The sequence below is a fragment of the Schistocerca serialis genome, chromosome 4 (genome assembly GCF_023864345.2).
Source record: "Schistocerca serialis cubense isolate TAMUIC-IGC-003099 chromosome 4, iqSchSeri2.2, whole genome shotgun sequence".
Taxonomy (NCBI): domain Eukaryota; kingdom Metazoa; phylum Arthropoda; class Insecta; order Orthoptera; family Acrididae; genus Schistocerca; species Schistocerca serialis.
Genome location: NC_064641.1, coordinates 267,908,578 through 267,922,251, shown reverse-complemented (window position 1 = coordinate 267,922,251; position 13,674 = coordinate 267,908,578). Strand labels below are relative to the sequence as shown.

Genomic DNA, 13,674 nt, shown 5'->3' with positions numbered 1-13,674 from the left:
AATGTATTTGAACAGAGCATTAAAAGACAAACAGCCACAATACAGTGAGAGGCACGATAAAGTGGTTTTGCAGCATGACAACGCTCGACCCCACGTTGCAAAAAGAGGTTAAATCACACTTGGAAACATTAAAATGGCAAGTCCTACCCCACCCGCCATATTCTCCAGAGATTGCTCCCTCTATCACCTGTTTAGATCAATGGCGCATGGCCTGGCTGATCAACACTTCCAATCTCATGAAGAAGTCACAAATTGGATCGATTCGTGGATTGTTTCAAAAGATGAACAATTTTTTCGATGCGGGAGAAAGTAGTGGCCAGTGATGGAAAATACTTTGAATGATACGTGTGTAACCAATTTCTTTCTTTAAAGCCTCAAATGTTGGGGAAAAAACGGCGGAAACAAAGTTATACACCTTGTACATAGAAACACTTTCTTAAATTATTAAAAATGCATGCAGCAGAAGACAAATTAGTCTCATTGGCAGGTAAAAGGTATAGTCTGTTGAATGTTCGAGCCCATGGCCTTTGTCAGCAGTTGGCACACATATTGTTTTGAGTCTTCTGCACTAAATATTAATAAGCCCACATATTAATTCCTAAGATTATCCATCTTAATGGATTATATAATTTTATTTCTTTCCATAACGATTTTACAACCAATCATACCTCATTTGATGTTTCATTTACACATTAAAACAGCAGTTGCCTCAACAATGAACGCTGTCCTGGGCTGGAGACAAATAAATCTCTTTGAGGTGATGACCATAGCTGCTTCAAGCAGCGCCTTGTTTGAAACACTTCTCAAGTAGCCTTCCACTACTCATCAAAACTAGAAATGTCTTTGTTTCAGGTACTATATGACACTTTTTGGAAGTTACATACCCAAGTTTTACATGTACAACTGTTGTCAGATATTCTGCAGTCACAGAACACTATAAATCACTTGGAAGACTGTTTTTGATTTAATGGATGTAGCCCTATTGTCTATTCTAAACACAAAATACACTAAAGGTTGGGGAATCAGAAATTAGAAGCTAGAGGAATTTTTTATGATATACACAAATAAAAACGAAGTTTCGGCATGGTGGATGGTACAGTCTAAAGCAATGAAATGAGAACAGCAGAAAACAATCCATTTCACTAAGACGAAATTACTTAAATGTGCACGTATGACCTCTTCTTTGAATTCAATGCCTGCTATTGTAGTCAAAACCAATGGAGCATAAAAAACTTTTAAGATTAACTTCAGCTGTAAAATCTATATGTAACACAGAATATATCATAATGTTTGGAATATAGACTAAAAATTGGGTCTCTGTCAACAGGTATACAGTTTATTGGCTTTCTAACAAAGATTTTTTAAATAACTTAACAATGAAAGACTTCAGTAATACTTAAAAATGCATAACAAAAAAACCCATATAACCATGTATGTCACAATAGTAGTAATATGGTTGTGTGGTGAAAACTCCATCGTATCCAGAATTTATACATTTCAGCTTAATTTAGGCCAGTGTTATCATGTACTGTCACTTAATTTGTCACATGCCAGGTAAGTTGTGTAGGTGCCCAGTTAATTATTTTGAAAAAATCCACTTGCAGCTTTCACTTGAAGAGGAAGCTGGAACAGCACAGAAAGTATATACATTTTTGCTGTTACTTTATGATAACATAGACATACATATTTATTGATACACTGGTGTCCAAAATTAAAGCAACAAACAGAAATTTTGCAAAGTTGTGTTTACTTTGTCAAAAAACAGCATAAACAGATGATAGTAAAGTAGAAACAATGTAAAAAATACAGAACATAAACAACTGCAACATGCATAACAGTAGAAAAAAATGTTCATTTTTTCCAAATTAACAGATTCAGCAACACATTCAGACAACTGGTTAATGTGCCCAATATGGGATGGGACCACCTCTGGCAGCAGTACAGGCGTGACAATGATGGAGAATATTGTAAATGATGTCATCAATATCATGTTGAGGCAATAGTGCCCATTCTTCCTAAAGAGCTGCTCACAGATCTTGGAAAGAGGTTAGTAGATGCTGACGTGATGCAACTGTGTCCCTAGTGCATCCCAAACTTGCTCCATGGGATTCAAATCGGCAGGCCACGCCATTCATACAAATTCTTCCGTTTCCAAGAAAATATCAACTAGCTGTGCTCTATGTGTTTGAGCATTATCGTCCATTAATATGATGTCTGGTACCACAGCATCTCACAAGCAACCCAAATTGAGGTGCCAAGATCGCGTCATGATACATGATAGCAGTTGAATCTTGCCAATTCAACCGTACAAGTTCATGAACAGGTTTCTGATTGGTCTACATAATCCCCGCTCACACCGGTCTCTTTCCACAATGTTTGGGTCCCAAAATCATGTTCCACATTTAATCTAGATGCGAATCAGTCAAGAATCGCTCTCTAAACCAAATTGGGACTCATCTGTGAAAAGAACATTGGCCCACTGTTCGACCGTCTAGGTGACATGTTGACGGTTCCACTCTAGATGTTCCCTTCTGTGGAGGCACGACAGAGGTACACGTACAGAAGGTCTCCAACAATAAAGGCCACTCTGCCTAAGGCTTCTGTACACCATACAACATGTCCAGTGGAAGCTGCGAGGTCAGAAGCCAGTTGCCATGCAGTACTAAGGCAGTACCATTGTCCCCTTGCAGCCAAATAAAGATCCTCTCTGTCTGATGTTACACATGGTCAGCCCTGCTCTGCTCTGCTCTTTGGGATACAGTTTCGGTCTCTATGAACTGTCATCACATCCAAAAAAAGAGCAGAACAATTCATGTTAAGCCATCGGGTCACATCAGTTTGCGACTGTCTTGCTTCCATCCTTCGTATGTCCCTCTACAAGAGTCTGGTAGGCGTCTTCACTGTACCATGCAGCACCGTCTACGACTGTGTACACAGCGATTTTGGATATGTGACTACCCGGTGAACACTACCCCATTTGACAGGTGATCTGACATCATCATTGGCATGGTTGTTTGTTGCCCAGAATGCCATCTTCCGTGTAAACATGTCGTGCGGACATCTGTTGACAGTTTGTACGATTATATCATGAATTAGACACAGGATGGGGAAATAGTGATGTGCTGCATTAATTTTGGACACCTGTGTATTTTCATCGATTTACATTACCTTCTTGTCATGCAAAATTTCTTCCCCAAACCTAAAGCATAAATTATTCTCTTTGTAACATTTTCTCCTGATGTATCCTACATATTCTTACATAATGACTAATGATCTACGGCTTGATTTGCAGCAAATAAGGCAGTCAAGTAAAAACATTAACAGCTCATAAGTAACTTAGTGACTTAATCTGAAATGTCAATAATTTTCCTTCCAAAAGCCATACTGAACTATTCATGTACAAACTTTACTGTATGGCATGGAGAGCTGCGTCAAACCAGTCTCAGGACTGAAGACAACAACAAACAACAACAACAACAACAACAACACAACATTTTATCGATACAGTACACATTGGCCTGATTTTCTAATCGAATGTCATTGCCATGCAACATAATGATCTACAGAACATTTTGATAATGAGGCTGAACATCTCAGAACCAGTCGTGGGTCATTAAGTGTTAGTAAAATACATAGGAAATAAACAGCAGTAGCAACAGTTATTGCACTGATGATACAGTCAAGCCTTGGTCTGTGAGGAAATAAATTAAACGGTACAAAATTGATAAAATGTTTTAAGAAATATACTATTATTAGCAATTCCCAAATAAATAATACTATGTCACTGTGTAATAGATATAATTTAGAAGTTGCACACAATATGTATTCTAATTGTGGCAGGTATCAGACTCTCATCTCTTTCTGATTTACTGTTGCTATCTAATTATCTTGTCCTATAATAAATGTCTTTCTGATTTAACGCTGCTGTCTACCTACCTTAGGTCCACACAAGTAACTCTTCCCTGCAATTGAAATACTGTTTTTTTAAAGTAATTTATGCATCAGTCAGTATTATTTCTTTTCATTATACCTCTGTTACCAAAATCATAATCTTGGCTATGATAGTCAGACTCCTTCTGTAAACTGTGGTTGCAGTTCTGATACCTTGTAGATGATGTAATGTATGTTCTTTTTGCACTACAACTGCACCACAGTTTGATGTTCAAAGGTTCCACAATACACATCATGTTTGCTACTATCTTGACACGTTCAATGAGGTGTTCTTTAACATCACTTTACTGGTATATCTCAGTTTGTTTTTAGGCTTTACTGCATTGATCCTTTACAGGTATTTCAAATCTCTATACTAATATCCATACACTATTACTGTGTTCAGTATGTGTTAAGCTACACAACTCATTATCAGTTTTGTTTTTTCTGTCATTGTACAACAGATCTGAAGATTGTCACTGTTGGCAAAAATAAGTAATCTATGGATATTTCTTTGGGAGCACCAACTGGATGTAAAGAGAAAAATTTCTATACTTTCTTTGTAGCTGTGTTCTTCAGTGATACTGCTGCAATTCATAAAAATATTGCTATGGAACAAAGGAGAAATGGTTTGCCCCAATTACAAGTGGAGTCGACAATGAGTCACCATTAATTATAATATGGTGCTACTGATCCAGTGATAGGACACCTAGATTACAGATATCAACCTGTTGCTTTAGTAGGGGAAAAACAAATGAGAATGATGTTCCAAGGTTGTGACATGTCATATGGAAATGTTTAAAGAATTTTTAGCTTCATCAGTTTCACATCCTTAAGCTTCGAATTTTATATTCCACAAGTAATAAAGTAGCCAATGTAATATAAGGAAAGATAGATTACAACCAAAGACAAGTATTCCTAACATACTGATTTGTTTCATGTACTTCCAATAGCACATTGGGGAGTATATCATAGATAAAAATGAAATGGAAATATATTAATTCCTGCATAAGAGCAGTATTTTTCTGACAATTATTTTAGTTAGTAAGTAATCCTGAATTATCAATGGATATAATCCATGAACACAATAGACCACAGTACCTAGAAAAATCATGACTAAAGTTTATACTATGTACCTGAAGAGATTCACAATTCGCTACTTTAACTTGAAACTGATTGTAAAACATGAAATACGGGTTTTAATAACATTTTGCTAAAATAAAAAAGATTGATGGAATTCACATATTTACCTGTATGGGTATCCATGAGCCTTTGATCTAAACATAGACAAAATTAAACTGAAGAAAGCTGCAACAATAACGAGACCACCTATTGCAATAATTCTTCGTTTTCGAACATCTCCTTTCTGCACTGCTGCTTCTGTTATGAGCACCATGCCTAAGACCACAAATGCATCTGAACACAGCTAAGGATGAAGACAATCTTGTAACATTATTCTTGTAAATATAAAAGATAGTACTCTACTATAAATGAATTATTTGGCTCTTCCTATCTTCCTCGTCATTTTTCCGTGCCGCTTTCCTTCTCACAGAAATTTAATTTCCTGTCTGTCGATATGGTACTTAATACAACTTAACTACCCAACCAATCAAGATGCTTAATCTCTAAACTTATGCTCACCTTAAAGTATGAGGCACTATAGAGAACCCAAAGTTTTTGGGCTTCGAATGGCAAGGTACTTCTTTGACAACTTTTTTTTTGAGAAATGTGACTTCAAAATTTCAAATCATTATTTTATTTTAACTTAGAGTATATTTGGATGAATTTATGTATAAATTACTGTAACTGAGCTTAAGCTGTTTTCCTTACACATTATTTGACACTATCATATTCTTTGTAATATAGGTAGGTTTAATCTGTAGTTTGTTAAATCTTCACTGATAAAAATAAGAAAGACATAACAAATAAAAATTCTAGCTGCCTTATACAAATATTTAACCAGTTATTTTGGAATTTTTATTTCATATACAGGGTGAAGAAAAATTCACGCACTCGAACTTCACAGCATGATTTGTCACATACTTGCAATACAAAAATGTCTGTCATAAAATCTTTCCGACACGTATTTCCAGCAGAAAATTGACTTTAATAACTGGCAATCTGGCAACGCTGTAATAGCATGTACAGTAACAACCTCTGTCTGCAGATAGCAATGGTGCTGTGCAGTTGGTGCAGTGTATAGCATGCTGGAGGTTGAGGGTTCGATCCTGGGTCAAAGCATATTTGTTTTTATTTTTTAAATGTAGTCTGCATGGTACTGTATCTGGCATCTTAATCGTCATATAGCGACTACAGCGTGTCCTCTACAAAACATTTGCACTTACATTCTACGAACACAGAAATACAATTGTTTTTGCCAATCAGATTTTAAAGACACCTTTTACATGTCATGGACATGAATTGTTCCACACCACTACATCTACTAGATTCCAAACCTGTTTTCCGTGTATCATCCCCCAATGGTCCCATTGATTAGTACCAACTATTATTCTTTATACATTCAGGTCCATTACATTTCATTAGGGCTTGTGTCACCAGTAGGGCTAGCAATGTGCTTTGCAAATAATTTCCAAACTCTGTTACCATCTGTATGTATTATCACCTTGGAACCACCAATTACGACTTTTGGCACTGAGTCAGATAATTGCATGCTGTTTAGTAAGTATCATCTCTATGCATTACTATTATTATTGTTATTAGTATCATTGACTGAAATGTGGAAACAACACGTCCATTACCATTAGGGAAAAAGTATAATTCTAAACAAACATTTCAAAATTAGCAGTGTTGGGATGATTTGTACAGAACAAAAGCTGTAAGAGAAGTGGTGCGTGGTAGGCGGACCAGCCTGCTGCGGATAATGATGTGGTTTTACTGCATGCGTTGTTCACCAGACAGGGACTAGCTGCTAGTGGATTAATGTGCCAGTGACAGACTCAATGTACATTTGTACACATATCGCATTTTCTTCTTGTGGTATACTAAAACAGTGTGGCAGAAATATGGCATAGACAAGCAGTGAATATGTGGATAAGCTCCTGGTTCAAGGTACATCGGGTAACAAGGCTGGTGTTGCCACTCATGAATACACTGCCACTCATGAATACACTGCTAGATCCTTGTTGACATCATCCAGATAAAATTGTGTTTCATCATCTGGAGCTTTGCCTTCGGGAAGTCCTACAGACTGGTCAGCTCCAGCTACCGAGGAAGCTGTTCTGGAGGTCATACACCAAGACCCTAGTGAAGTACACGTAGTGTAGCGAGGCAGCACTGTCACTGACGTCTGCATGAGCGTGGTCTGCACCTGTACCATTATTCTTTAATGCAACACCTGCATCCTACAGACCGCCTTCTGCCAATGCAATTCTATGAATGGTTCTAACAACAACAACAGTAAGCCAATGATGACTTCATAAAAACTGTAATATGATCAGCTGAAGCAGCATTCACTAATGAAGATGTCTTCAATACGCACAATGCCCATCACTGGTGTGATGTTAACCTACATGTCACCCGCGACCATGGATATCAAGTTCACTTTGGCATCAATGTCCGGGTTGGAATACTGGGATGCAGGAGCTTGGGTTCCTAGTTGTTGCTTGACCAGTTGACTGCACAAAGGTATCATGCATTCCTCTCAAACTATTCGCCTGACACAATGAAAGATGTTCCACATCTTGGTCGGCAGAGGTTAGCAACAATGTTTAGGCAGAAAATTTCCAGAGAAATGGCTCAGATAGGGAGATCCAGTTGTATTGCCTCTGCATTCACCTGACCTAAATCCCCTTGATTTCTTCCTATGGGGACACTTGAAGGAGCACATATATTCTACTCCACTGACATATGGTAGAACTAATAGCATGTGTTCATGCTGCTCTTGTATGTGTGGGTGCAGCCTTGATGCAAAGAGTCCAGAGCTGTATGATCCAACAGGTCACACAATGTTTGATTGTTTGGAAGTGAAGGGGGGTCACTTTGAGCATTTGCTCTGAGGACAATGTATTCTTTTGTAAACTTCTTGCGATCATTAATACGGAAATTCGTATTGTCACATCTGAAATGACGTACTGCATGTAGTATAAATGAGTAGTAGATGTTGAGTTATTTAACTGTGATATCCTTTTTAGCATCTTGAAATTGATATTGTTTTTGTAGTTGTTCTGTACTATGACAGGTCATTTGTTTCAACTGTGTATTTCTGACTTGTCTGAGCACATTTCTGTTATGTTCACCATTACACAATATTGTATTATGTAAATGTCAGGTACAGGTGGCTTAAGAAATGGTGCATAGTATTATATGGCAGAACTAGCAAATAAAAACAAACATGACATGGCCCAGAATCAAACCCCCAACCTTCTGCATGCTAACCCAAAATACTATCCACTGCACAAACTGCAGAGCACTTTGCATATTTGCTGACAGAGGCACATACTGTACATGTGATTACCGTGTTGCCAGATTGCCTAACTTTAACATCCATTTACTGCTGGAAATATGTGCAGGATGGAATTTTGAGAGAGATATTTTTGTACGGTTAGTATGTGAGGAATCACACTGTGAAGTCCAAGTGGGTGAATTTTTTTATCCTTGACACTTATACATGAAAAAACACTGGTCCCAGAACAAAATAAGCTAACTTACTGGTGAAGTACGAATTAAGTGTATGACATTCAAGGCAAAACTGACAAATAAAATTTGAACATACATTACAATTATGACAAATATTATTCAACAGCTCAGAGAGAGTAGCTAGTCACTTTAGCAACTAAACTTGATCATGTGATAAGGTACACTATTATTCAAGTGCAAAGTGTAAAATGCTGCAAGTTGTTATTTTGCAATATAAGCATAGAAATCAGTCACAAAACGCCTTTATGCAGAAGTGACTTGCTGTCAATTATCGCAACTGTCACAAAAAAAGATGCAACATGCTTCCAATATGTTAAATAATTACAAAATAACAATATGTTAAGTATCTAAGTAAACGTTCAACACAGAGTTGATTTTCCTCTTTCCCTAATAAGAAATTGCAAAATGGAAGGAGTAAAAGCAACCACTCACTGTACAGATGAGGTGTTGGGTGGTCAACAGGCGCATAAAGAAGACTGATGTTGTTCCGTGCTCTGCTTTCAGACAAGATCCTTCTTCTCTCTCTCACTGGACTCGCATTAGGGAGGATGACGGTTCAATCCCATCTCCGGCCATCCTGATTTAGGTTTTCCGTGATTTCCCTAAATCGTTTCAGGCGAATGCTGAGATGGTTCCTTTGAAAGGGCACGGCCGATTTCCTTCCCAATCCTTCCCTAACTCGAGCTTGCGCTCCGTCTCTAATGACCTTGTTGTCGACGGGACGTTAAACACTAACCACCACCACCACCACCACCTTCTTCTTCTCTCTCTCTCTCTCTCTCTCTCTCTCTCTCTCTCTCTCTCTCTCACACACACACACACACACACACACACACACACACACACACAATGTCCATTCCCTGCTGTGTACCTTCTGAGAGAGATTTTTAGGTGGAATGTAGAATGGGTTAGAAGAGCAAGGAAGCTTGGAAGGATTGGGAGGAGAGGGGAGTGCAGATGGCCCACCAAGGTGCAAACGTATGAAGTTCAGTGTGGCAAACATTAAATTTTTTTGGGGAGGGGGGATAGGGGTGGATATAAAACAGAGGAAGAAAGAGACAAGGAAGTTCAGTGGAGGCATGGAAACAAAAGGTAGAAGCAGGTGTGGGACAGGTGCTAGCGGAGAATGAAGGGCCAAAAGATATGTTGGAATGATGTTCCAATGTACGTAATTTTGAGAGGTTGGTATGGGGCAGGGATTGGGTACTGGGGCTCCAGATAGTAAGGGATGTGAAGCAAACACTAAAGAAAGCATGTTGTGGTCAACAGAATGATCTGTCACTGGCTAGTCAACTTTGTTTCTGGTTACAGTTGGCAGTGGCCATGTATTCTACATGGTCAGGAGTCCACTACATACAGGAGGCAGCTACACGGGTAGTGGGGGCTGTGTGGGAGGGGCTGGGCGGTTTTTTAGGTTAGAGGATCTCAGGGGACCACAGAAGGGATGTCCGTCTAAAAGTGTGCAGATAAAATACAGTAAGGTAGTTGTAGAAACGATTGGTATTGTAGTTGTAAATTGTTGTAGCTGTGTTGGGAAAGAATCAAAGCTCCAAGCCCTAATAGAAAGAACTGAAGCTCAAATAGTTGTAGGTACAGAGAGCTGGCTAAAGCCAGAAATAAGTTCAGCCAAAATTTTTTCAAGCAATCTAACAGTGTTCAGAAAGGATAGATTAAATACAGTTGGTGGTGGAGTATTTATTGCTGTCAGAGGTAGTTTGCCTTGTAGCGAAATTGAAGTAGATAGCTCATGTGAAATAGTGTGGGTAGAGATTATACCTGACAATCGGATTAAACTATTAATTGGATCATTTTAACGACCCCCTGACTCAGAAGATATAGTTGCTGCACAGGTCAAAGAAAACTTGAGCCTCATTTCAAATAGGTACCCCCACTCATATAATTATAGTTGGTGGTGACTTCAATCTACCCTTGATATGCTAGAAAAATTATACATTTAAAGCTGGTGGCAGGCGTAAAACGTCATCTGAAATTGTACTGAATGCTTTCTCAGAAAATTATTTTGAACAATTAGTTCATGAGCCCACTCGAAGTGTAAATGGCTGCGAAAGCATACTTGACCTTTTAGCAACAAATAATCCTGGATAAATAGTGAGTATTGTGAGGAATACAGGGATTAGCGACCACAAGGCAGTTGCTGCTAGGCTGAATACTGAAACACCTACAACCATAAAAAAGAAACGCAAAGTATATCTATTTAAAGAAGCTGATAAAAATGCTCTTAACGCCTTTTTAAGAGACAATCTTCACTCCTTCCAATCTGATCATGTAAGTGCAGAAAAGCTGTGGAATGTTTTCAAAGAGATAGCATCGACAGCAATTGAGAGATACATACTACATAAATTAATAAGTGATGATACTGATCCCCCATAGTACACAAAATGGGTCAGATGGTTGCTGCAGAAGCAACGAAAAAAGCATGCCAAATTTAAAAGAACGCAAAATCCCCAAGATTGGCAAAGTTTTAGAGAAGTTCGAAATATAGCGCGTACTTCAATGCGAGACGCTTTTAATAATTTCCACAATGAAATTCTGTCTCGAAACCTGGCAGAGAACCCAAAGAGAATCTGGTCATACATAAAGCACATCAGTGACAAGAAGCAGTCAATACCTTCACTGCCTGATAACAACGGTGAAGTCACTGATGGCAGTGCCACTAAAGCACAGTTATTAAACACAGTTTTCCGAAACTCATTCACCAAAGACGAAGTAAATACTCCTGAATTCCAATCAAGAAATGTCTAGATGAGAAAAATATCCTCAGTGTAATGAAGCAGCTTAAATCACTTAATAAAAGCAAGGCCTTCGGTCCATATTGTGTACCAGTCAGGTTCCTCTCAGAATATGCTGTTAAATAGCTCTATATTTAGCAATTATATACAACCACTCACTCACAGAAAGATCTGTACCCAAAGACTAGAAAATTGCTCAAAGTCACACCAATACCCAAAAAGGGAAGTAGGAGTAATCTGCTGAATTACAGGCCTATATCACAAATGTTGATTTGCACTAGGGTTTTGGAACATATACTGCATTTGAATATTATGAAGTACCTCGAAGAAAACGATTTATTGACACACAGTCAGCACGGTTTCACAGAAAATATTGTTCTTGTGAAACACAACTAGCTCTTTATACTCATGAAGTAATAAGTGCTATCCACAGGGGATGTCAAATTGATTCCATATGTTTAGATTTCCAGAAGGCTTTCGACACCGTACCTCACAAGCGTTTTCTAACCAAACTGCATGCCTACGTAGTATCGCCTCAGTTGTATGACTGGATTCGTGAATTCCTGTCAGAAAGGTCACAGTTCGTAGTAATAGACAGAAAGTCATTGAGTAAAACAGAAGTAACATCCCCAAGGAAATTTTACTGGCCCTCTATTGTTCCTGATCTGTATTAACGACATAGGATACAATCTGAGGAGCCATCTTAGATTGTTTGCAGATGATGCTGTCATTTATCGTCTTGTAAGGTCATTAGATGATCAAAACAACTTGCAAAATGATTTAGATAAGATATCTGTATGGTGCGAAAAGTTGCAATTGACTGTGAATAAGGAAAAGTGTGAAGTTACTCACATGAGTACTAAAAGAAATCAGCTAAATTTGAATACGTGATAAGTCACACAAATCTGAAGGCTGTAAATTCAACTAAATACTCAGGCATTACAATTACAAATAACATAAATTGGAACAATTACATAGATAATATTGTAGGTAGAGCAAACCAAAGACTGCGATTCATCAGCAGAACACTTAGAAGGTGCACCAGGTTTACTAAAGAGACTGCTTACACCATGCTTGTCCACCCTATTCTGGAGTATTTCTGTGCGGTGTGGGATCTGCATCAGGTGGGACTGACAGATGACATCGAAAAAGTACAAAGAAGGGCAGCTCATTTTGTATTCTGGCGAAATAGGAGAGATAGTGTCACAGACATGATACGTGAATTGGAGTGGCAATCATTAAAACAAAGGCGTTTTTCGTTGCGACGGGATCATCTCATGAAATTTCAGTTCTCCTCTGAATGCGAAAACATTCTGTTGGCACCCACCTACATAGGGAGAAATGATCATCACAATAAAATAAGCAAAATCAGGGCTCGTGCAGAAAAATTTAAGTGCTCATTTTTCCCGCATGCCGTTCGAGAATGGAACAATGGAGAGACAGCTTGAAGGTGGTTCACTGAACCCTCTGCCAGGCACTTTATTGTGAATAGCAGAGTAATCACGTAGCTGTAGATGGTGGTCATGCCCACATAAAAGGCTTTGTCGAAGTTACAGCAGAGTTGGTATTCATAAATGATTCACTAGTGGCCTAGAATCTGATAGGGAAGAATATGCTAGTTCAGGGACAGAGAGGGTATGCTGGATGGATGCATAGGAGATGTGTTGCATAATGATACAACTGATAGGGGAGGGGCTTATATGTGCCAGCAGGTAGGAGCAAGATATTTTGTTCACTGGATGGGCACTGGAATACCACTTCAGGTGAAGTGGGAAGGTTGTTCCTCACCTTAGGGTATTTGGTAATTGAAGCTCTTGCTGAGCATTTGGTTAAGTTGTTCCAGTTCATGGTGATATTGGGTACTGGGGGTGGTCCTTTGCAGCTGGTTTAGTGGTTGTTAGAGAATTTGTGGCATACGCAGATATGCCACAGGGGATCTATTTGTGGACTAGGATTGGAGGGTAGTTTGTGTAGGAATACTGTGCAAGGGACTGCTCACCACAGCTGATGTGACATCCACAGGTGGCCACTTGTTTTGATGTGGAATGAATTACAGCTATCAAATTTTAGGTTCTGTGGATGGTTAGCTGTACAGAGGTTTTTACAGAGCTATCACAGAGGTAAAGTTCATGGCTCAGTAAAGTAGCATACAGTTACAAGAGTATCAGGTGAGACCGATAATACAAAAGGTGTCGAGTCTGTTGAGTACTGAGAATAGAATGTACTGGCTATAATTACAGGTCATTACTACACCATCAATGAACCTGAATGAGACAAGGAGTTCAAGATCTTGAAGGCTTAGAACATTCCATTTATGTGACGTATAAACAGGTTGGCA

At 38.6% G+C, this 13,674-nt stretch overlaps 1 protein-coding gene across 1 annotated transcript in view; it reads right to left on the bottom strand.

Moving 5' to 3' along the window:
• Positions 1–1,314: 1,314 nt before the first annotated feature.
• Positions 1,315–13,674, bottom strand: part of LOC126473792 (tumor suppressor candidate 3) — a 52,337-nt gene continuing 39,977 nt past the window's right edge. Inside the window, exons 7-8 of the mRNA XM_050101066.1 lie at positions 5,181–5,346; positions 1,315–1,623 (exon numbers count right to left, since the gene is read on the bottom strand). Of these exons, the coding sequence (XP_049957023.1) occupies positions 1,608–1,623; positions 5,181–5,346 (182 nt within the window). The 3' untranslated portion in view covers positions 1,315–1,607. The remainder of the gene's footprint in view (positions 1,624–5,180; positions 5,347–13,674) is intronic.